Source organism: Poecile atricapillus, chromosome 20, assembly GCF_030490865.1.
Source record: "Poecile atricapillus isolate bPoeAtr1 chromosome 20, bPoeAtr1.hap1, whole genome shotgun sequence".
NCBI lineage: Eukaryota > Metazoa > Chordata > Aves > Passeriformes > Paridae > Poecile > Poecile atricapillus.
The window spans coordinates 6,936,554-6,961,709 of record NC_081268.1 but is presented as its reverse complement, the minus strand read 5'-3'; the positions used below and the strand labels follow the sequence as shown (position 1 = coordinate 6,961,709).

The following is a 25,156-nucleotide window of genomic DNA, read 5'->3' as shown; positions in this document are numbered from 1 at the left end:
TATAGAATTAATGGGAAAAAACTTTGAAAATTGGACAAAGGCTACATAGAATTGATGTAAAGCTGGGGAGGTCACACAGAGTGCAGACCCTTGAGCAGGCGTCCGATCTAATTTTTAATCAACTTTTTTCTCTGTTCTGGTTTTGTTTGGTTCCCTCAGCCACAGCAGCAAATAGAGCAGATGGAGGAAAACTAAAAAAAAAAAAAAAAAATAAAAATAAAATAGAAATAAAATCAACAATAGGTCATTAAGCAAGGTCATTGCAATGCTGTGGGCAGCACTGGGCAGTCCCAACAGAAAGGGCAGCCCATCCCAGGAGCAAGGTCTGTGCTGGGTTTTCTTTGATAAATCGAGAGCAGGAGGAACAGTGAGGGGGGAAAAAAGGAAGAGCAGATTATCCTCCTCCTTCACAAAACCCACACACCCAGCTCCAAATCAGTAACACAGCTGATGTGTGCACAGCTTTAGTGACAGCCGTGTATCCTTCAATACTGGTAGGACATAAACACAGAGAGTTCAGTACAGGAGTGAATGCAGTAATTCATCCTCAAGGGAATGCAGGAATTCACCCTCAGGGAGCACAGACCCAGTGCCCACGGACCAGGGCTGCAAACACAGCCTATGAGGGAACACACGGGCACAAATTGCCCAGAAATACCTAATTTCATAAGCTCTGCCTCTCTGCCAACAAATTCTGCAATATTACTTTTAATTATTACCCCTTTCTAAGCTCCTGGACAAATATTACAGAACTGCCTTTCAGCCTGGAAGTTTTGAGGATAATTTGGAATTTGAAGTGAGTGCTGTGGCTGAAGTGGGGGATGTGCAGGGCAGTGCCATAACTGTGCTCCTCCTGATCTCTCCTTCCAGTCAGGATGGCAAAGCAATTCAGCTCCCCCCTGCCCTCCCATAAGCTGTTCAAGCACAGGTGCCTCGACATTTGCAGTCAAATAAACAATCAAGGGAAATGAACAAGGCCAATTTATAAAAAGTGGGCAATGTTAATTAGATGCTGCCAGTTTTTACCAGCTCTAATCCTGTCATCTGTGGCAGCAAGTCTCCTTACGTCAGTGCCAGCACAGTGTATGCTTCCAGGTAAACAGCAGTTAAACAAAAGGTCTTTAAAAGCCCATGTTGTGTGTTTGTGTAAGTGCAGAGAACAATAGAGCCCCAGTTTCTGATACTGGTAATTCTGATGAATTAGGGCTCTGCACTGTAGTCTGGGCTAAAGCACACAGCCTTCACTGCCTTCCTTCAAAAGAGACCAACCCCAACCTTGCATGTCCATTTCAGCTTTAAGGTAGAGATTTTGGGGTATGCAAGGCAAAAAGATGTAGGTGAAGGGGATAAGAGCAGAGTGTGCTGAATGAGAACAGAAAAACCAGAGACAGAGGGGGCAGGTGAAGTCTGCAGCCCCATGGTCACAAGAGGACATCATCACCTGTGGAGTTGTCGCAGGTTTGGGAGTGGTTGTTGCACTGGCAGGGCTCACACGTGGTCTCATTGAACCTGTAGTAACCCTCACTGCACCGGTCACACTTCAGGTCCGTGACACCAACTTTGCACTGGCACTTCCCAGAGCTGCAGGGGGAAAAACAAACAGTGAGATCTGGCTGTGCTGGGAGGCATCCAAGGTACAAACCTGCAGGCAGGGTTTTGGACTCCCTTTCTTCCTTTCTGCTGGAAGCAGGACATGAAACCCAGGGGCAACCATTTCCAAAAAAGTGATGGGGAGTTAAAGGACGAGTGTCTGCCAAGCCAGTTGCCCTGACAGCAATTTCCAGCTGGGCACCAGAAATCATTGTTCATTCTAGAAAGCCCTGGCCCAGAGCCATCCCCTTGCATCAGCCCCAGCAGACGCTCCCACAGCCCCTCTGGAGCCCCTGCTCCACCAAGCACCTGCAGCAGCCCTGGGTCCTGCAGGGCACTGGCACACCCATGGTCCCTGAACAATCCCACAGCACCCACACGGGTCATCCCCTCCCCTGCGCGTCAGTGCCGAGCAGCACCTCCCAGATTTTTGTGTGAACAGACAATTCCCTGCTCACCACCTGCTCTCCTGGTCCCCCTGGGAGCTGGGGCAGCAGCTCATGTGTCCTGTTTGCCTCCAGCCAGGGCAGGTGTCAGCCACCTGCACTCCCTCCTCTGCTCCTCCATGATCCCATTTGTCCCTTCCACATCTCCACGGACACTTGGGCAAGGCCCCTCTCTCCAGCTGAATTCTACCCAGTGAAGCCAGGGAGAGACAAGAGAGGGTTCTCCCTGCCCCAGCAGAGGCTTCCACTCCAGCTGACCGACACAGGAGCTGTTTACTTGGGCACAGCGTGACTGCAGGGAGGGTGGAGCACTGCGCTGTGAACACAGAGGGCATTGCTGGTGGCTGCCATGAGCAAACAAATACCAGGAGCTATAAAAAGCAAAGGTTACCCTCATTCCTTTGGCTTTCCGCGCTACTCTCTCCACACAGAGGCTTCCAATGCTTTGCTTTCATAACAGACTTTATACACTGGCAGCATTTAGCTCAAGTCTCAGAGGAATCACAGGAATGGATAAATGCTCCTTCCCATCCAGCCCAGGGCACAGCCGCTGCTGGAAGTGGCTGGTCCCACCTGCACAGCAGGAACAGCCAAGGCACAGAGAGCACCCAGTGCCTCTGCACATCCCCAACAGCCCTGGGGGACCTGCAGGAACCCCCAGCCCTGCCTGCTGCATCCCAAATAAACTGCATTTGGTCCCCTCCAGGTGATGGATTTATCTGCAGAGGAGGTGATACCACCCACAGACAGCCCTTACATGCTGCATCACCCTCTGAGCTCTCCACCCTGTTCAAACACCTTTGAAATACCCTTTAAAGTCAGCATTTCAGGGCTCTCTGTGCCTGCACAAAGCCCATCCGTTGTTCCTCCTCTCCTGGGAAGAGTGAGCGAGGCACAATTTGCTCCTAAAAGCCTCCAGAAAAATCTGCTGATTAAAACTAATAGATGTTTGATGCACTGTTGATGTGTTGTTTTTAACTAAAATGCAGTAGATTGTGATGTTTTGGGCATGACATTGCTTCTGTTAGAAATCAGCATATTTGAGTATTTGTGTTGTTTGTTTGTTTGCCAAAGGAAGAGGAACTACTCACCAAAATATGGGCCTCAGCCCAAGGGGCTACACAATTAAATAGTTGCAGAATCTGAAATCTCGAGCATATTTAATGGCCTGATTACAAGAAGAAGGAAGAAATACGATGTTTCCTTGCTCTCCGGGCCATTATCTGGAAATGCAGTGGGCAGATGCAAAATTCAAAGGCACGCTGGTAAGCAGCTCAGTGTGTTTGGCTGGTAAGCAGCTCAGTGTGTTTGACTTTTAAAGGGCTTTTCACAAGACCCAACATTAATCCAAACGTTGTCACAGTGTTTAAAATAAGTGCAAACAAAAAGCAGCTTTTTATTATTTGCTCCTGACTGCTATTCCTGTAAGAGGGCAGGGAAAAGCATGTGCTATGAGGAGTAAAATCTGATGTTTAGCCTGAAAATACATCTTTTGGGGATGCACCGTATGAGAAGGGTTTTGTAGGACCAGGCATTTGAGCTGCATCATCTTCAGCCTCCGTGGGTTCCTCGTGGAGTTCAGAGAGCTCTGTTTGACTCCCTCCTGTCCCTGATCCAGCCTTTTTCTCAATGACACCCTCCTCTTCCTCCCTGCTTCCACCCAGACTCACATTTCATTTCTTTCAAGGAGGTTTATTTCCTCAATGACCCTGCTAGAGCTCAATTCAGCATTTTGGGGCACAGTCCCTTGATTTTACTCGTTAGCTTAGAAATAACAGGAAAGCAAGCTTAAAAAAAAGGGAAAAAAAAAAAAGAAAAAAGACTGTTTGGAAAGTTTGGTTTGAATGCCTCTTGAGCAGACCTTTTCTCAACATGTTACACATGGCACAGAGCCAAGTCCTGCATGTGCAAGAATTAAATCACTCAGCAAATATAAAGCTTTGCCTGTGGTCATTGCTTCCACAGAATAAAGCCCCCTTACAACACTCCTTTTTATAGCTCCAGCCCAGCAAAGTCTGTCAGACACTTTTTAAAGCAAAGGTCAATGATATAAATGATTTGAAACCACAAAAAAAAAAAAAAATCCTGTTAACAGACCAATTGTGCCCATAAAAATCCAGAAATTTGAAAGAAAAGACCCACAGTCTAATACTTGCACAGTGAGAACTGAACTGGATTTTGAGTATCAGCCAAGAATTTCTTTTTGGGGGGAAGTGGGGGGAATGAGGGGGATGGGAAGAGGGAAACGTTTTGATGCAGCAACATCAATTACTCAACTCCACTTCAGATGATGATTAACCCCTCTGAAGCCAGCCAATGTTCAGCTCTCACAAAGAATTGATACAAATACATGTCGGGATAAAACCAGACTTCCAGTAACCAAAATCTCCTGCCAGCATTGGTTTCTCCCAGATTTTTATGAATACACTCACTCTGGAGACCGTGTAGGTGGTGTGTATCACCATCACATCATCCATCAACTTTACAGATGTTTCCTGCCGATTAAAACCATCACCAGCACACGAGGCACCGGCAAAAGGAGCAGGCAGTGATTGCTGGTCAGGGCACAGCCACATCCAGGGCTTGGATCCAGCATGGAATGATCTGCCCCTCTGGGGACACACACCAGGTATGGGATCCCCCCAAGGCAGGAGCTCGTTCACCTGAGCAGCCTCATCCCTCAGTGTTCTGCCTCAGGAGACAGCCTGGGGCTGGACTAGGACACAGCCACCCCAGGCAGCAGCATTCCCACAGACATGGGGCAGGGAAGTGTAAATAAAAACAAAATACTGGGGCAGAGGACAGCCTACACCCCAAAATATGTCTGCAAAAGCCAGCCTGGTTTCACTCCCAGTCCCCACAGCTCCCTTCCACTCCTCTCAAGGGGAAAGAGCCACAGGATCCCATCACTTGCCAAGTGATTTGTGCCACTGGTGGCAACCACGTGTTCCCTGAGGTGGGATTTTACACAGGACTGCAGCTTTACAGGTACAGAAGTCAAGGGGACACACCAGAGACACCCCAGCCCTCCCCTGGATACTGGCAAAGAGGAGGACTGCAGACAGTTCTGACCCCACTGAGAAGTGTCAACAACCCCTGGAGCCACAGAGCACCCTGCAGATGATTTTCTGCCAGGTCTGGTGGCTGGGGAAGGACAAAGGGATGGGCTTGGGAGCTTGGGCAGTGCCCTCACTTTGCACTGCTCAGCACAGACTGCACAGAAGCTCAAGGCTTCATCACAAGGGGGAAAAAGCATTAAAGTATCTGTGATCTGAGACAGAGCACAATGTGCAGCCACATCTGCAAGGGGTCTCCACTCCTCCTCCACAGAAACATCTTGATTTTAGCAGGGACATGACAGGCACAAGATGGATGGGAGGATGAAGGACCATGGCCTTAGGGGCTGTTGGGAGTCAAGCTGTGCACAGTTAATGGTCTAACAGAAAACCCCCAGCAAGCTTCAATCATTCCTTTTCTTCCTTCTCTTTTTTTTTTTTTTTTTCCCCAAGGAGAAGGAAGAGAGAAATTAATTTTGAATATATTCCCAGACACCAGAAAACCTGGATGTCCCAGACTGAGCCCAGTGACTCCCTGGTCATGTCAGACCCAGCCAAACCAGCACTGCACCAAGCTCTTGTGCCTTTATTTTCAAAACATAGAGACTGGTAAGATTCTGGGGCAGAATCAGAGAAGGAGGGAGCTTCCACGGGTCTCAAATCAGGGCATGCCCTGCAGATGAGCCAAGCAAAACCTACAACAAGAGTTTTGCCAAATCCATTTACTGTGTTCACCTTGAAGCACAGAGCATATCCCACACCCTGCCCAGCTCAGCATCCCCCTGGAGCAGAGGTGGGGAGGGACACACTGCCCTAAGAAAGAGGAAAGTGAGGGCTACACCAGCCCTTCCCTGCACATCTCCTGATGGCATCTCCAGCTTCACCTGTGCCCTGTCCCCCTGGGAACCTGCAGTGACAGCAATGCCCCTCAGTCATGCCAGCAGGGCCCGGGGTGTCCCTGGAACAGACACAATTAACAGCAGTGACAGTGCTCCTGCCAGGGAGGGAAATCGCCTTCAACTATGAGCACCTCTAAAACAAACCCCATGAAAAGGCTTTGTCACACTTTGATGGGATAAGACAAAAGGATTCTGCACAAGATTAGGAGGATTCAGAAGAGATGTCTCCAAAAATGGTGCGTTCCTCCAGCGAGCAGGGATCCTTTAGTGCTGATTTTCTGTGATGTCTGACAGCAGCCAGGGGATAAATCTCTCTTACACTTTCCTGGGCAACGTGGAAAAGTTCACATTTGAAAGCTAAATGCTCCAAGACACTTTGGTGGGAAAGCAATGCTGCTAACACTCAGAATCACGGAATCATTTAGGTGGAAAAGGCCTCCAAGGTCGCTGAGTCCAACCTTTGACTGATCACCACCAGAGCACTGAATGCCATGTCCAGATTGCTGAACACCTTCAGGGATGGGGACTCCACCACCTCCCTGGGCAGCCTCTTCCAATGCTTCACAATACTTTCCATGAAAAAATGCTTCCTGATGTCCAACCTAACCTCCCCTGGTGCAGCTTGAAGCCAGATCTTCTCATCCTGAGGAAACCAAGAACCCTCACAGCCCACGTGCTGACTTTTCAGTCAGTCAGTTATTGGAATATCAGCACGTGGGGAAGGGGAGAGCAGGAAAAAGCCCCACGTTGGGTTTCTCCTCCCCACTCCCTCAGCTCAACCCAAAGCTGCTGGCGGCTCTGTGGGAGAGTCAGTGGGGCCAGGGCCAAGCCCTGCCCGCTCTGAGCCCCTTTGTGGAGGGCACAAGAAGCAGAGCTTTATGGGGGCCAACACTGGCCCATTGTGTGCCACATTCCTCGCTCCGTGCTGGGCCACGGCAGCTGTTTTGTAGGGCAGCCCTCGACGGAGCGGGGACACTTCACAGCTCTGAAAGGCCACTCTGTAAATGTCAAAGGGCCACCTTGTCTGGCCACCGCCGCCTCCGCGGCCCCAGCTCCCCCGCCAGGGAGAGCCGGGAATCTCCAGCAGGGCTGTGGAAAGCCAGGAACCTCCAGCCTGTGCTGTCCCCTCCAGCTGCAGGGGAGGGAGGCAATGGAAAGCCCACACTGACCCACAGAGGGAGGATGGAGGGGCCCTGCACAGTTCCATGAGCAAAAGCCTCACTCAACCTCAGCTGGCAGGTCCTGGTTTCCCAGTGAAACCTCTGGGGATCACATGCAGGGATGGGCCAGGGAGCCTCAGTGCAGGGAAGGACACATCAGTGGGGATGCCAGGGAGATGGGGCTGGTCTCCACTGAACACCCAAAGTGGTCCCTCCATCCCCAGACTCTGCTGGTGCCTCTGCTCAGACAGCACAAGAAGACTCAGGGTACAAGCAGTGCCTGAAGCACACGCTGGGCACCACCCCCCAGCCAGAATTTAGCCACAAAACCTTAAACAGTTTGAGCCCATATTTCCTTTTGAGGGCAGTCAGTGCTTGCCAGAGCAGCGAAGTTTGCAACAGACAACACAGGAACGGCAAAGCCTGCTGGAAAATCCACAAAATAACAGGATTTCTGAGAAGCCATAATTACTGTAGGGGAGATGATAACAATCCACTTTTCCCTGCTGCTGTGTCCAGTCACTCATTCATTTCCCATTCCTGTCTGCAACTGAATAAAAATGGGTTCAGGTACCTCCACCTTCTTGTGGGGGGAGAGAGGAGGAGAGCTAATCAGATGTAAAGGATGTGAGAGGCTGGAATAGGGGAGAAATTTAGATAATTAAAGCATGCAGAAAAATAGGCTTTAACAGGGTATTCTTCTGCTTTTCTGACGTCCACATGTAATAATTTCCGCTACAAAACAAGATCTGTTCTCTGCAGAGTGATGCTGACAAGGCATTACTGGGAGATAATGAGCCACCGGTTGTGCTCATCCAATCTATAAAAGGGAGAGCAGTCTTTTTAAAGAGAAAAAGGGGGTTTGTCTGGTTTTGGGGGGTTTTTAAAGCATAGGTCCTTGAGGATTTCAGCTCCCAAGGTCACATCTCCAAAGGGGAGCAGTGCCTGATATGGTTTACTGGACTGCTAAAATATAGCGGAATGGAGAGACAGATCCCACGCAAAAGAGAGACATTTCAGAAGTGTGATGACACTCTGCAGACAGAAAATGAAGATTTTATCCATGCAAAACAAGAAGCCCATCACTTCCCCCAAATAACCTCCAGGGTCTGGGATGGCCAGCAGCCCTGCAGGCTGGTGAAGCTCCACAAAAACCTTGAATTTCAATGGACCTGCATTTCCTGACCACTAAAAAAAAACCCACCAAATCCTGCCTCACATGAGGTTCCAGGTGTACCCAGACTGTGCCACACCAGGCTGCTCCCCACAGTCTCTTGGCATCCTCCCACATCCCACCAGCTCCACAATCCCAGTGTGTGGCTCTCCCTGCCCAGCTTCCCAAGCTCCCACAGAACCCCCAGCCCTTATTCAAAGGCCCCAACAAAGCTCTTTGTCCAGTGCTGCTGACCTTACCCTCAGCAGCCAGGCTCCTGCAAATCCCCACGAGCTGGGGTCACAAGATCAGCCTCTCCACACAGAATCCCACCACAAAGGCAGCACACAGGGACAGCCACTGCCCTCCCTGCCTGGCCTCGCAGCATCCCTGCTCCAGAGGACAGCCATGTACAGAGCTCCAGGGACACTCTGCCTTCACTCCTTTTAATAGGAACACAAAGCCTGAGGTCCCCTTGAGGGGGAAAAGCATCTCTGAATTAACACTTGGGCATTTATATGTGTGCATTATCTTTTTTTCCCCCCTTTTCTCCCACTGGAAATGAGCGACAGGAGTTCTCTCTCACATGACTTGTGCCAAGCCTGCAGCACAAGCCATGCAGGAATTAGGATCACAGGGCTGTCTCTGCAGCCAGCAATAAGGGAAGGCTGCAGAGACAGCAAAGAGGCAGAGCACAGCACACCTGGGCATGGGGTTTCAGCCTACAGCAACCAGAAGAGGCCAGACATCACCTCCAAGCTGTCTGCTCGGCCTTCTGCTTCCCACTTCCCTTCCACCTGTGGGGAAACTGAGGCACAGGCAGAGGGAGCAACTAAAATTGATCCACAGACCCCAGTTTAACAGGCATCTGTTTGCACTAGGGACCATGGCAGCATAGGTGTATGATTAGTTTTGAGCTTTTTATGGGAACTGGAAAAACCAAACCCAGTTGAGATGGCTAAGCTGGGTTTAGGTAAACCGTGCGGCAAAGTTGTGACAGGGGAGGTTTAGGCTGGAAATGGGCACAGCCCCAAGGCTCCCAGAGCTCCAGGAATATTTGGACAGCGCCCTCAGGCACAGGGTGAGATTGTTGGGGTGTCTGTGCAGGGTCATGAGTTGGACTGGATGATCCTGGTGGGTCCCTTCATATTCACTGGCACAGGTACTGGTGCATCACTTTCCTTCCCTAGAAGCAGGACAAGTTTAACCAACAAAACCTCCCAGGAAAACAGGGAATTGAGGGCTGGACCCTTCTGCCAGGCAGCAGCATCTCATAGCAGCATCTCTGCTTCACAGCTCCACTCCCCCGTTCACTTCCCAAACCCACAGGAGCACCCACACAGGGACAGCTGCTTGTGGGCTAAACACGCTGCCCCCACGGCTTCAGGAAAGGAAAAGCCACAGACACCCCAGTGCTGGGCTGGGAAAAGTTGGGATAAACACCTCACAGGAGGTAAATCCAGGTCAGCCCTCCTGCAGATGAGCTGGGTCACACTGGGCTGCCCTGGGCCAGCGTCTGCAGTGCCACATGGGGATGGGCAGCAAGGTAAAAATAAACAAACCAAAAACTGCAGAGTCATCTGCCATCTCCTGCTCCCCAGGAGGGGGATGCTGCCTCATCCAGGCTGGCCTCGTGCTGCCTGCAGTCCTGCTCCTTCAAACCCCTCAGCCAGAGGACAGGTTGACACAGAGAATTCTCGGGGGGTGTTTACAGAGCTGTGCCTGCACAGCTCCCCACGCCAGGGCATGAGGGCTGCACAGCTCAAGGCTTCCTCAAAGCAAACCTCCTCACCCTGCTCACCCCAGGCCTGTCCTGCTGGCTCACACTGCCATCACTCAGCTGGGGACACGGCTGGCACTTTGGGCAAAGCTGTGCCGGGTACAGAGGGCCACAAACACCGTGAGGAGCCCCAGAGCTCCCAGTACTGCCCTGGCTACTGGGACTGGAGACCACTGACCCCAGCCCACTCCTGCTGCCTCTGCCTTGCCTCCTGGCCTTAGGGAGCGAGAGATGAGAGCTCAGGCACAGGACTCTGCTCACATGAAGGAAAAGAGGAGAAAGACTCGTACAGGGCTGGCCAGCCTGGGCATGGTGACCTTCTCCAGCAGCACTCATCACCTTCACTCCTCCACCAGGCTGGGACGGTCTGGTTTCCTCAGAGGACAACAGCAGAGCCTTCAACTCCAGGGACCCAAAAGATGGTGAGAGATGCAGCTGGTGGGGGCAGCTCTTGGCTGGAGCTACATCACCGTGGGCTGAGGCCAGTGCCAGGCACCCTCCCCACTTGCCACTGTCCCCAGAGCTCTGCAGCAGGAACACAGCCCTTCCAGCTCAGCCCGTGCACCCACATGAGTCACTGTCCTCATTCTCCACCACTCTGACCTTGACCATGGCCCTTGAAACTTCAGCTTCTTTCTCCACCCTTCCTCTATGGACTGTGAACACTTCCAGGCCACAGCTATCTTTAGCAAGCATCTGCACAGCATCCAACCCAAAGAAATGTGTTTTTTTCTGAGGTTTCTAGGCGTTAACCGCAGCAGGGACAATTCATTCCCCCTCTCCAAGATGTGTCAGCCCTCTCTGAGCAGCCCAACACTCCATCCAGCCCCACAGCAAGCTCCAGCTTGAGCCACACACAGCTTTTCATCTAACAAAAAAAACCCACCCACACCAGAGCACAGAAATCCTCTGCCATCCCACAGGGGGATCTGTGTGGATCTTCCTAGATAATCAAATTTAAACCACCACCAAAACAGACCTTTGATTAGCAGCCATGGAGCCCATTCATAGCGACAGCATGTCAGGTCAATGTTCACTCCCAAAATCAACTCTGCGCCTCAGGAAAGGGATTTTTTTAATTTTTGTTTGATGGTCTGCATTTGAGGTCTAGTTAACAAACAGGGGACTTGGGTTGCCATCTGGCCAGCCCGAGAGCGAGCTGAGAAATAATACTAATAATCATCATATGGTGGTGCTTTAAAAAGCACTTTTACAAAAGCATGGACGAGCTGACTGAAAGCTAAGAGGCATCTTTGTGCACCCTGAGGGCTCGGCCTTCGGGCACTCTGCCCCTCCAATCAGCCACCCTTCAAAAGGGTCAGAGTCCAAAATCTCTGCTGCTGTTTTGCCCAGAGCCCCACTGGAACAGCCATGGCTTTCCTCTGAAGCCTCACACAGGAATTCACTTGTGCAAGTCGAGCTGGGCTGGTGCTTTATTAAATAAATAAATAGTACAACTTACAGGATTTTCCATGCCAACAAAACAGTAGCTGGTTGCTGGTGTTGGGCAATGCCTGCGTGCCTCATCCCGAGCACAGACTGCCCGAGGGACATGTACTGCTCCTCCAGGGACTCCTCAGCAGCCACCCAGGGCTCCTGCAGGAGAGCCAAAAATCCCATTCCTGGCACACCTTTCCCTGCAATGCACGAGAGGCTCTCCCAGCCAGCAGGACAGGCCCCACTGCAGGGGTGCAGCACAGCCCAGCTGCAGGCAGGCAGGAGCTGTGCCCAGCCCTGTGCCCACCTCAACAACAGGAACAAGGGGAGTGCCTGCCCTGCTGGCCTTTGTGTCCCACTCCATCTTCCCACACACATCACAGCACCAGGCTGCCCATCTCTCAGCCCTTCTGATGCCCCCAGCCCTGCAACACAGACAACTGACCTAATTTTCCTCTTTTTAAACACCCAGAGGTCATCTCTGTCTGCAGCAAACCCCTCTGAGGCGGGAAGGGAAACAGAGTGATCTCTGTTAGCAACATCCCCCCTCCCCAAATCTCCCTCCACGTCTTGCCCTGTGCTGTCTCTTCTAAATGGCTGAGAATTCTCTCAGCCATTTAGAGCTTCTCTCACGTCCCTCAAGGCTGTGAAATGGTGCTGAGGAGAGGCTGGGGAGGTCCCTGCTGGTTTTGGCTCCAACTCCACCTCATTCTCCTTCACGACTCAGAGCATCTCCCCTGACGCTCCCAAGGGCGTTCCTTGGCTCACCCCATGCAGCAAGACACGGGGAGACACCTGACATGTCCATGCTTCACCCACTGCCCGGTAACTCAGAGCTGGGGTAAGAATGCTCCCTTCCAGTTAACCCAGTTGCTCCAGCAGCACTTTCCCTCCTCTCCAAGTTCTCAAAGACAAGATTTTCCCCATCTGCCTTTCTGCCCAAACTGCCTTTCCAGTAGATCTGACCAAAATCACACTGCCAAGTCTGTGGCAAACCCTGATGCTTCCAGGCACATCTTCCCATACCTAAAACTGCCACTAAAAGAAAAAAAAAAAAGGTAGAAAACTTCATACTTTCCACCCCCAAGAATCACCTCTTTTAGTAAGAAGGTCACTCTCCTCAACCAGAGCGTTACTTTTAAGTTCTGAATTGTCAGAGTTATGCAAGCACAAAAATGCAGCATTGAAACAAAAAGGAAGGACATCAACAGAGGGTTTGGGCGTTTGGGAAAAGATAATGTATAAAATAATTACAGGCAGCATGTCCCTGCAGAGCACTTGGACTCTGACTCAGCCCCTGCCCTGGCAGAGAACTGCAGGTGTTCAACACACGCTGAGCCCAGACCCAGCCCTAGAAGACAATAAGGCAGCAGGAGCCTGGGAAGGCTGGAAGTTGCTGCAGGGTGGTTGTTGAGGTCTCCTCCAGGGAGAGCCTTCAAACCTTGCTGTCCTGTGAGCACAGGTTGGAGAGCCGGTGGGTCAGGCTGCTGCTCGGTCTGATGGTGCAGAACAGAGATCCCCTCAGCCCAGCCACACATCTCTAATGGCTGACGGATCACTGCTTGGAAAATAATTGCGTGCCAGCTTTTACAAGGCAAGATGTGAGGGTGGGTGAGGTGAAATGAAGAGGAACACATTCATTATACAAGAGCTCCAAGCATCAGCTCTGGTGACTGCAAACACCAGGCAAGGCAGGAGCCGACCCCGCTGTCGGGCCGCTGCTTCCACCCCAATGCTCAGCAAGGGCAGAGCACAAAGCTTTGCCTGCCTCTGGCATGAAACCTTTCCCTTTGGAAAATAAACCTCTCCAAAGCCCCCGTGCTCCACCCCAGCCTCCGCTCCCCTCCCAGCTCAGGCGTGAAGGCAGCCCTGCCCAAGAGGGACGAACAGATGCACAAGGCATTAGGAGAGGTTCTGCTTCCATGCGACTCCGAAACACAAGTCAACTCCCTTGGGGGCTGCCAGGGCTTTTGCCACAGCCATGGATATTTTTATAATTCAGCTCTTGAAAGAGGAAGAATAATCTCCATTAATTTTTATACAATCATCTTCCCTCCTGCTTATTTTTTTTTTTCCTTTTAAACAGCAGCACAGACGACAAGACCCGCTCTTGCCCAAAACCCGAAGCACACCAAACCGCGACGCCTTGCGCGCAGAACCCGCTACTCACTGGTCACACTGGTCACTGATGGCTCCAGCAGGGCTGCAGCTGCAGGGCTGGCACTGCTGGCCACCCTGCTCGGGGAAGAAGCCGCGGGCACAGCTGTGGCAGCGCGGCCCCGCGTAGCCGGCCAGGCAGCGGCACTGCCCCGTGGTGCGGTTGCATCCAGCGCTGCCCACCGAGCTGCAGTTGCACAGGTCACCTGCAAGGGAAAGGGAAACAGAGGCATGGAATCACAGAACTGCAGAATGGTTCGGGCTGGAAGGGGCCTTAAAGCCTATCTCATTCCACACTGCCTGCCGTGGGCTGGGACAGCTTCCAGGTTGATCCAAACCCCATCCAGCCTGGCCTTGGGCGCTTCCAGGGATGCGGCAGCCGCCGCTTCTCTGGGCAACCTGTGCCAGGGCCTCAGCACTCCCTTTGCATACCCCCATCATCACTTTAAGGATGATTTCTGTTTTAAAATGATGAGATGATGGGGAAAAAAACACATTGGGAGCACCCTGGGGTTTGAAACACCACAGCTGACGCTCAGAATGTCTCCAAAGAAGAGGTACAGGATTATAGGTATAACTACCTAATACAATGCTGTATACAATGTCTTTATGCATATACACACACCTATCCACCCTCATGGTTGTCTGACTCCAGGAGCTGACAAGCAATAACTGTGTAATATCAGGATACAATCAGCAACAGGTTGCAAAAACCATTAATTCTAAGAGCCTCCATTCCACACCACTGGAACACCCTTGATTTACCACAGAACATACACTGACACTGGCAGCAGCATCTCCCACTCCTGAAGAAGGGATACAGAATCCCCTGAAAATACCCCCTCAGAGGAGTACCAAGTGCATGAATATCACTTTAAAAGCTGTGGTAGAGCTGGAGGCAGGACAGAGACTTCCACCACCTAAAACCGACCATCCTCAGTCCTGTGGAGAGAGGGGAAGGCTCTGGGGACCCAATCATGGTCTCTGGGGACTCTGTATTTCCAGGGGTGCTGGAAAGTTTGCACTGAACAGCTCATTTTTTAAGAGAGAAGCAAATCTTTTGATCAAGTGATGAATTCCCAGTCTCCCTGCACGTTATTTCTGGTAATACTTTCAAGCCCCAAACGCACTGAAGAGAACAACTTCTCCCTGGCAATTTGTTTCTGCCAAGAGCTTTATCTCTGTTCTTTCACTGCAAAATATTTAGTGCCTTAATAATTTAAAGTCTTCCTCTGCCAAGACTGAATTATAAACAAGGATTATTTGCAGATACAGTGCATAAAGCATCGGGGGTTTTACACAACTGCTGGTGTTTGTTATTGCCTGAGAAGAGACAGTATTCAGGGCACTTCAGGGAGAGAGGAGAGGCCAGGTCCCCATCCCAAGAAAACTTGACTTAAACCTCTTTCCCTTGTCATACATGTTCTTCTAACACACTGAGAAATGTTAGTTATTTAGCTTTATTACTCCACCATAGAATCCCCACAGAAGCCATGCTGTCCCTATACACCTGTGAAATTGCACCTAAATTTTCTTCAATCCAAACTATCAAATAGGACAAACACCTCAAGATCACAATTATCCACTTCAGCAGCCACTTCACATAACGAACTAAATTCCCAGCTCAATTATCCAAGCAGAACCATATTGATTTGGGCACTTGGGCTTCTCCCCACCACCAGAACAGAAACCACGAAAAGTTGTTGAGCAAAAGCACTTTGGAGTTTGTCAAACACGCATCAAAACAAATTTCCCCTTCAGAACTCAACATGTGGTGCCATTAGACCTGCCAGACTCGATTAAGGAAAGCAAACGAGCATTGTGTCTGTTCTAACAGCATGGGAGGCACTGACAGGGCAGGTGCCACACAGGGGGATGAGCTGCTCCATGTGGAGACCATCCTTGTGCTCCAGGAGATGAAAGCCAGAGCCACCAGCTGAGGCTGGATGAAGAGGGCAGGAGTGGGGCAGTGCTTGAGGATGGTCCCTGTCACAGGATGGAGCTCTGCCCCATCACTTATGCTCCAGCAGGATGGCAGCACTTGGGCTCAAATCTGACTTTGTAGCACCCACTGCTTTCCACCCAACGCTCCAGCCCATCAAAATTGCCCCAGTTCAGGTCAGGCTCTGCCTTAGCTGCCAAATCCAAAAGCAACACAGACAGCACTGCAATGCTGGTTCCCCAGGAGTGAGAAATGCTGTAACAATCCAAAATTACACCGGCAAAAGCACTTTTTGCTGGGGAGGCTGGTGGAGCCTGGTTCTGCTAGAGATGGGGACAGGAGCTGATCCTGCCTGCTGCAAAATCACCCCAAGGGAGTGATAAGGCACAACACAACAGATCCAGAAGGTGTCTCCCAAAAAGGACGATTCCTTGAAGACCCCACCTCCCCCAAGTACCCCAGAGATCCTCAGGGAGGAATGGTGGTCCCAGGTAGGGGAACAGCATCCCACAGGGTCCCTACCCTCCCCAAACACATTCAGCCCAGTCACACATGGATGCAGCCCCAAAACGCCCCAGAGCTGTGTGGGTTGGGCAGTGGAGGAGACTCAGAGAGCAGCACTGAAATCTGAACTCCATGGCATCGAGGCCAAGGGCTGACACGGGGCTGTATCAAGCTATGAACACCCGAGGCCCAATGTGAAGGACACTTTGATGTCCCCACAGCAGCCGGGTGGCAGAAGGTGTGAACAGTCCTCAGCCAGAACGGGAACGCGATAACAAACATCTGCCCTGGAGTCCAGGAACAAGGCAAAGAGGATGAGCACTACAGAAGAAAACTGGGGAACATGGTCCTGGCTTCTGGCCAGAGCCTGGGTTTTACCAGCCTTTTTTCAGTTTTCTCAAGCTGATGTTTTGCTTTTGAAGATAACCTTCAAAAATACCTCACTGAGAGCTTCTGTGAAGGCAAAGGAAGGAACAGGGTGGCTGAGCCCCAGGACTGTCCCACTCCAGACTGCACAGTCACGGCCAGAGCGCTGTGCTGAGGCTGGATAACACCACCAGCAAGGGAGCCAAGGGCAAAGACTGCTCAGGGATGAGGCACTGGTCCAAGCTCTGATTCTTCTCAGTTTGCTATCCTGACTCACCCTTGCTCTGCCTCAGTTTCCCCATCTCAGGGTGTTCCCCTGCCCCCCAGCCCTGCTTGTCTCTGCCTATTCCCCATTGCTAAACCATCACAGTTCCCCTTCCTTCCCCACAAAGCACTACACAACAGCTCAAAGCACATGGTTATCACAGATAAAACTCACTACCTTTGCTCCTGAAAGGACTGACAGGCTTTAATTAATTAACAGCCTAATGATGTTTTGAGGTCCAAGCATCAAGGCACCATAAAACTGTGTGTCACTGCCATGTTACCCTTCAAACAAAAGAACAAAAACCAAACACCTCTCAATTCAGGAACAATACTTTACTGGTTCTTGCTTAGAGGAAGGTGAATTGGAAGGAAAGGTTCCTTGTTTGGGAAGCAAGGGGCACACTGCTGTGTGGAGACAGATTTAATATCAAATTTCAGTTAGCCCCAACCTAAAATTGATTCATTTTTAGTATGCAAAAGCCATAGGTTACCAATAAACTGGAGAATAGATGTTTTATATTGTATTGAATCCATACCACAGCTGTAAATAGCTTTGACACAACCGAGAACCTCCAGGCGTGAGGGTGCCCTGTGACCCCCACTGTGGCCACCTCAACCTCAGTGTGGCCACCTCAGACTCTGTGCCAGTTCCCCCATCCATCCCTAATAAAGATCTCAGCCTCCAAATCCCATCCCAATGCAAACCCCAACCCTACAAATGCCAGCAACATTCCAGCCTGTGCCAGATCCATCAAGACCCCACATCCCTTCATCTCCCATCCCCTCCTAGTACTTAAACAGGGCTTGTTTTGATGTAAAAACCCTTCCTCAAATTATTTTTTTCACATCCTTTCAGCTTTGCAGTGTTTTAAGTCTTCACACATATTATAAGCGTGATTCCTCCTCCTTTCTAAGCCACTTAATGAATGAATAATTTAGAAAACAGGTGAAATATTTACAAAGGGTAAAGAAGCCAACACTGTGAAAGGCACGAAGGTCTCTGTGAAACCACATTAGCTGGGGACATCCTGAACCACTGCAAATCCTGAATGAACTCACCTAATCCCTGGGAGCCAGTCTGGAAAACCCAAGATGCACATTTTTGGTTATAAAAACATGCAGCTGTAAGAGCAAGCTGTAGAGCCCCACAGATGCTATTTATTGTCCTGCTGCAAAAGCATCCCCAAGGAGACAGACATTTTCTCTGGACTAGATAAGGGGGGGGAAAATAAAATTCTAACCTCGAGGTACTGCTGGGTTTTTGGGAGCCAGAGGTGCAGCCCCACTGTGGCACCTGCAGTGCTGAAGCAAACACAGCCCAGCAAGAACCTCACTTTCCAAATACTCCCCAGATATCCACTGGATTTAAACCACCACACACAACACTATCCTATCCCTGGAAAGGCTTTGTTTTCAGATTAATTAAGCAGTTTTCCCTCTTCCCCAGATTTCATTCCCAAATTCAAACTCTACCTTCTCTCCCATTTCCCCTCCTTAATCCCTCTCCAGGCACCACTCCTGACAAGACAGGAATAAAGGGATCAGGCAGTAGGTTTAAAAATCTATCCAAGGTCATTTCCTTTCTCCTTGTAATTAAATTGTGGAACTCATTGTCAGGGGATGTTCTGGCTGCCAGAAATACCTATGGCTTCAAAGCAGGACTGGAAAAGCTCACAGAGGACAGGTCCACTGGTGGCTGTTAAATACAGGGATCTGGAAGAAGCATCCTGATGGGAAAGGCCCTGAAACTCCATCCAGAAAAGTCAGGATCATACCCTGTCCTCTTGGCATCTTCTTCTGACCTTTCTTGGGTGGGTGAAGCTTTGTTCTGAGCCAGCCTGGCAGTTCTGTTTTCTCCTTGTTTGCACTGCTCAGGGATGGTGGCAGCTCCAGTTCTTCCCCCAAACACACAAATCCCCCTTGAAGAGTTAGACACCGCTGTTTCATCAGGAATTTTTCCTCATTACAGCCAAAGCACAGCTGTGCTGCACCACTGCTCAGTCTTTCCCTTCCCCCTGAGAAGACATTTCATCCCCTCAGTGCAATCCACTGATGTGCCAAACCTGCCCCAGCAATGGGATGAGGGTCAGGACAATGCTGTTCCAGCATGGGATGATGAGAGCAGGCATGAGCCAGCTGTTAAAAGGGAAGGTCCCATCCTCCCCAGCCCTTGTAAAACAATTTCCTGAGCTCCTGCCCATCTCTTCCACATCTCTGATGCACCATCTCAGTGTGGTCCACTCTAGCCCTGGACTGGATTTGGGTTCAGCTCCATCACTCCTCACTTGGGTGCAACTCCACTGATGCTCTGAGTGCAGGAGTTGTTATCCCAGTGCAAGGATGCTTTGGCCTCCAACCTTCCCCCACAGCTGCAGCAGATCTGAGAGGGCACAGCCCAGCTGAGCTCTCTCTCAGGGAGCTGGGGAACATCTGCCATGGGCTAAGAGCTCCTGCAAGAACAGGCCAGAGAGGAGCTGATGCACTGTAGCTTCCAAAAGAGAGGACTTCTGCCAAGTCCCAGGACTCACTCCCATCCAGACAGAACTCAGCACAAAATAAGAGTCAGCTCTTGCGTCACAAAGGTGCATTAAAGTGCCCAGACCTGCAATTTACTCTCACTTGAGGCTACAATGCAAAGCCAAAGTGGTAGGAAGAGTATCTCCGCCCACCCCCCAAAAAATTGATATACATATAGGAGTGTCTTCTGTTATTTTGCATTCACTTTATTACTGAGTGCACCACATTCTGGGCACTTAAAGCCTCCATCAAACTCCAGGCTCTGCAGAGTCAGGTACTGATGGTGAAGAGAATTTCATTCACATTAATGCTGCTAGGAGTGTTATAGAGTTGCTTGTATTGTTCCATAAAAGGCTTTTATGGGTCAACAAGGGGGGAAAAGACAAGAATTTCTCAATGCATATACATCACTTGTAATGTCATTAGAAGATTAAACACATCTGTTGAGGAATATTTTATCAGATTAAGTCTCTCACTTATCACTTGGAGAGAAGTACAAAGCCAAGGTCCCAACTGTTGGGGTCACCAGCAGCTGCACCAGCACTTTTCATCAGCCTGAAGCAGATGGGTTTGGGGCTTCAGCCAAATTCCAGCTCAGCCTCAACTGTGTCAGCCCCCCGCCCTTCCAAAGGGATGGAGCATCCCTTCCCACCACAGCTCCCAGCCCTCCTGCCTCCCCAGCCGTGAGCACAGCAGGACCCTCAGACCCCCCTCAAAGGCTGCTCCTTCCCTGGGCCTGGTTATTCCTGTTCCTTCCCTGCGCCTGCAATGGAATCTGCAGGCATGTGGTTTCTGAGGAGCTCCTGAAAACTCCTCCACACAGAGCAATTTTGTTGCTTTTTCCTCCTTTTTGATGCTAAACAAGTCAGCAACCTGTGCACAGAGCTTTGAACCTGCTCCTTCCCCAGTAAACCTGCATCAAAAGTCAGACTCACAGGTATAAAGCTGTCTTGGGTAACTAAAGAATAAAGCCCTGTAAACATCAAGGGGAAAAAAAAAAGAAGAAAAATATGGATTCTTATTAACTTGGTATTCCTCCTGCACTGGGAGATCCCCAGCTCACAGCTCTGCTGCAGCACAACACCTGAGGAGCCCATGGATGGGACAAGGAGCTGTCAGGAGAAGCAGGAGGGGTCCTGGAGTCATTAAGATCCAGGATATAAGGCAGAAAATCTGTGCAGGGGGGATTACACAGCTGCAGCTGAGGAATTATTCATTCCTATATAACAATAAGTTTCCACAGGCAGACAAACCCTCCGGGGTCTCTTACGAAGCAGACTGTGCACAAAGAGGAATGTGGCCCTAAAATGTTTATGATCCAAGAAGCTACTTCAAATAGACCAAATACATACTTGAGGATTAAAACCTCCACAGTTTAAAAAAAAAAAAGAATCCAAGCCTTTTAATTAATTTTAAAATAGTTTTGTTGGCGTTCTACTTCAGTTGATTAGATTCTCCCACTAATATTTCCACTAACGTCTGCAACTATATAAATATTCCATGTTTCTGTTTGAAAATCTCTGTATTTTTACCACCCAGAGTGTGACACAGGCAGCCCAACTCCGGGTTTAGAGATAAACAGGGTGAAAACTAACTTTGGCAAACACCTCCCCACCAGCACACAGAGCCCTGGCAGCTCGTTCCTCCACTTGCGTGGCACCTCTTAGGAAACTGAATTGTTTTGTCAGCAAAATGTTTTCACTGGAAGATCAAGACACCTCACACGGGATGGGGCTGGGAATTTATGAGCAGATTCCCATTTTAGTCTCTATCGACCATGGCCCAGCAGAGGAAGGGATTATGAAGAGCCACATGAATAATATGAACTATAATCATCTGCTGAAGGCTCTGCGTGCTCCGATTCCTGCAAAAAGTAATTAAACTCACAAACTTTGCTCGGTGCTTTGGGGAGTTGCAACTAATGAATGAACACGTTAATTTATGGGAGATTTAAGGCTCTTCAGAGAAAACCCTGAGCAGGAACCATCCTTCCAACTGTTTGTGTTTGGGCTGTGAAGTTCTGCTGTGTGAATAACCAGCAAGAAAACAGAGATGAGCTCAGGTAACACGCCTAGATCACATCCTACCCTTCCCAGCAGGGTCCCCAGTGAGCAAGACCGGGGAGAACAGGGTCAGACTTTTTGTTTGAGTAACAGCCAGGTTTGCTGATTGCTGAGAATCAAAACTTTCTGCTCCTGCTGCTCCGGCAGATCCCAGGGAAGAGCAGGTGCAGCAGCACAGCCCTGCCTTCCCTGCCAGCCTCAGCTCCCAGGACTTTGTCCAGCCTGCAAGGAACTGATCTGCCCAGTGACAGGAGCTGCCTCCTGCCTGCACATTTGTCTGACACAATTAAACTACTTCAAACCAAAATCCATTGCTGCAAGGCATGCAGCCTTCCAGAGCCTTCTCCCCTCCAGACCTTGCCTGCAGATACAACAGATCCTCCTCTCCCGAGCCACTGCAATTAACTCCTCATGCTCCCAGTGTCAACTTCAGCTTTGGCAGGAACAGATGGGACCTCCAACCTCCTCCTTCCAGAGCCAGCTTGGTGCTGAGCACCCACGGAACATCCAGCCCAAGAGCTCCGTGGGTACAGCTGAGCAGGGCTTGTCATCCCCAGCCACGGTCACACTGCCTGGGAGAAGGAAAGAGAATGGCCAAGTCCAGAAGGCTGGAAAGGCATTTTTTGCTTAGTGCAGAAATCACAGAGTAGGTGGTAACGCATCTGCTTCAGCACCATCAGCTGCTGCACACTGCTGAAGGGAGGGAGCTGCTGAGGATGGTGACAGCCTCCCTCTCTCACATCACGTAGGGTCTGCAGGGCTGGGGAGCTTTCCCAAGGAGGTGGCAAACACAAAAGGCCAATCCCACTGCAAAATGCAGCACTTCTTTTGTTGCCAAGTCATAACCCAATTTCTTTACTCCAGGTGTAACAGGGTCCTTCACTGGTGTATGGAGAGAGCAGCAGCTTCGCCTCTCTGACCTTGGGCAGAGCTCCCAAAGCTCAGGCCAGCCTGGGAGGAATGTGGCAGGAAGTTATCCTGCCTTTCCCCCTCATTTTCAGCACTCTTACACCAGGAGAGAAGACAGAACAAAAGCAAGAGATGCCAACAGCAATGGTGCAGTCAACCCATAATTCAGTATAAAAATGCTTGGAGGTGCATCCTCCTCCAGCAGGAGTGCTCTGCATCCCCTGGAAGCAGGAGCTGCTCCTTGGATGGCTGCCACAGCCCCCCACCCTGCTCTGGGGCACACACAGCCTCTGGGGATGGTCATCACCTTTAGGGGCAGCACAAGCATCAGGCCCAGCTTTCTCTCCAAGCATGCAGGAGTGATTTTTAAACTGCTCTACTCATTCCCCAGGCCGAGGGATGCACTCAAAGAGAGACTCTGGACACCCACACGAGGTGGAAGATGGACCAAGGAGGGAATCACACTGCTGTGAGATGAAATGCTCTCCACACAGGGAAGGGGCCCATCGTTCATGGCTCAGCACACAGGCAGCAAGAGGCATTTTTACAACTTTTTTTTTAACTTTTTTTAATGAGAAAGAGAAGGAAGACTTGCTTTGGAGGGTTTCAGGCTATTTTATGTCTAAGCCTGTGGTGAAAATCTGGAATGGAAACTTTCATCAGTAACTCCAGCAGGTGCCCAGAGCAGTTCCTTTCAAGATTCAGCCAGCAGCAAAGGGACAGAGCCGTTAACAAAGGCGCCTTTTATCCACGGTGTTAATAAACACTAACTGAAAGTGTTAATAAAAAGAAGCTTTCCAGAGCCTGAGCCACGACCCCAGCTCATCTCAGCTCTGCATTTTCAAGCTTGGAGATGAAGCAAAGCCCAAACGAATCCCAGGATTCATTCCCAATACACATTCCTAATTCTTCTCCTACTCTAAACAAACATATTTAAATGCAGACTTTTATTTATCACAAAGAGCAAAGTATCTTTGTTCCTCTCTCACTCACTTTAAAGGCCATGCAGAGGAAGGAAGAGGAGAGAAGAAAACTCTTTGACAGCCTACAGCCAGCAAGTCCTGCTCCTCTCATTGCTCCCGAGCTTGGTTCCAAGTTTAATAAAGGTGTTTTGTCTCCTTGCTTAATAAGTGGAATTACCATAGCAGAAAGCCCAGCGGGGGAAAGGGATAGCACGGAGCATGAGTAATCACAACTGGTTTCGGGCAGGTTTTGCCATTTGGGTCCTGTTTCAAGGTTATGATGACATAGTGCTGTGGGCTGGTTTGGAGTACCAGAACTCCTGCCAGACAAGGAGTTGTAAGTTACAACGTGCTGCAAGCAGGGAATGCTGCTGGGCCAGAGCAAGGAAAATGTCACCCGAGCTGGGAAGAGAAGTTTCCTGTTCCTTACATTTTATTCCCTTATTTTATAATGCAGCCTCACACTTGCCCTGCTATACTTTGCAAAGGACACAGTGATGCCTTTACCTCCAGCTCATGTGAGTGACTTAAATTCCCACACTCAGAACTTGTTTCACACCTTTGCTCTCACCCAGCACCTGCCAAACTGGGTCACAGATACTGCAGCCAGACAAAATTTGCTGGCAAATCCATGGAAGAGAAGCCAAGCTTTCAAAGAGGGAACTGATATGGGTTAGGACACGTCACGGAAAAAGACACCTGGATGGAGAAAGTCATCACTTATCTCTGGAAACGGGGACTGCAGCAGATCCAGTATCATCTGCTGAGGACCTGCTGAGGGGGAGCAGCCAGCATGGTGCAGCTCAGCTCTACTCCAAAACTTCAACCAGCAACTGCAGCCATGCCATGAATTTAGAGAGCATAAATCCCTCCCTGCACAGAGAGCAGGGGCAGAGCCCATCCACAGGGCTTTGTGGGCAGCTGGAGCCCCTGGCTCCCCTCATCTCTGCTTTGAGCCCCAAGCCCTGCAGCAGATGAATGACTCCAGCCAGGGCTGAACATCAGCTTTTCATTCCTCTCTCTTTAGTCACTGTGGATGGACACTGCAGCTCCATCCATTCCCAGCTCCTGCCTCAGCCACGAGGTTATTTATTACCTGTATTTATTTCCAGCAATAGCCCTCCTACCAAAGGGAAATGTTTCCATTAAACAGCACAAGTTCAGCAACCACAAACAAACAGTAACTTAAAGCCTAAGCCAATTCTCTGAAACCTCCACAATAAATACCAATGTCATGCAGGGAAGTACAACAGGCAACAGCCCTGTCCCACAGAACACCCAAACAGGAAAAACCCTTAAAAGTGTGATGGAAGGATGGAGGCAGCCAGGCACAAGGGTTTCAGGTTCCCTGTGCAGCATTCCCCACCTCACCCACAGCTCAGGCACTAGGCTGAGACCAAGTCTGAGCCAAGATGCTGAACCAAAGTAGTGTTTGCAGAGTCAGAGCTGAGCCCTCCAGCATCACCAAGGAGGAATTACCCTCAGCAACAGCAGCACACTCAGTCTGGGGCTGGCAAAACCAAGCCTGATCCCAAGCCAGAGAAATGCTCAAAACCACAAAGCTTCCTCTGCAGCCAATGGGTCAGCTAGGAGAGGTTTGTTGACATTTCTAGCTTGACCATTTCCTCATTTTTGAGGGCTTCATAATGACTGTTTTGGAATTTCAGGAGGAGGAGCGGTGACTCCTCTTCCACCAGCTCTGCTGTCAAAGTGAAACATGGTGAAAGGAGGATCTGAGTCCCACCTGCAAAGAGGCATCCGAAATCCTACCGAACCCAGGGAGCTGCTGGTACCTGACACAGCCCTGAGACTCTAATTTGACAGGGCCAATATTGCACCCACTGAAAATACAAGCATATCTCCTGGAATTACAGATATACAGGTGGGAGAGATGTCAGCTCCAAGGCAAAGTTTGTGCACAAAACTCATGTACATCCTGACAGTGGAG

The 25,156-nt window shown here is 50.1% G+C and overlaps 1 protein-coding gene across 3 annotated transcripts in view; it reads right to left on the bottom strand.

Moving 5' to 3' along the window:
• MEGF9 (multiple EGF like domains 9) overlaps positions 1-25,156 on the bottom strand; it is a 48,277-nt gene that overhangs the window by 11,595 nt on the left and 11,526 nt on the right. For all 3 annotated transcript variants that reach the window (XM_058853574.1, XM_058853575.1, XM_058853577.1), the window contains exons 2-3: positions 13,692-13,884; positions 1,442-1,581 (exon numbers count right to left, since the gene is read on the bottom strand). In XM_058853574.1, coding sequence (XP_058709557.1) covers positions 1,442-1,581; positions 13,692-13,884 — 333 coding nt within the window. The remainder of the gene's footprint in view (positions 1-1,441; positions 1,582-13,691; positions 13,885-25,156) is intronic.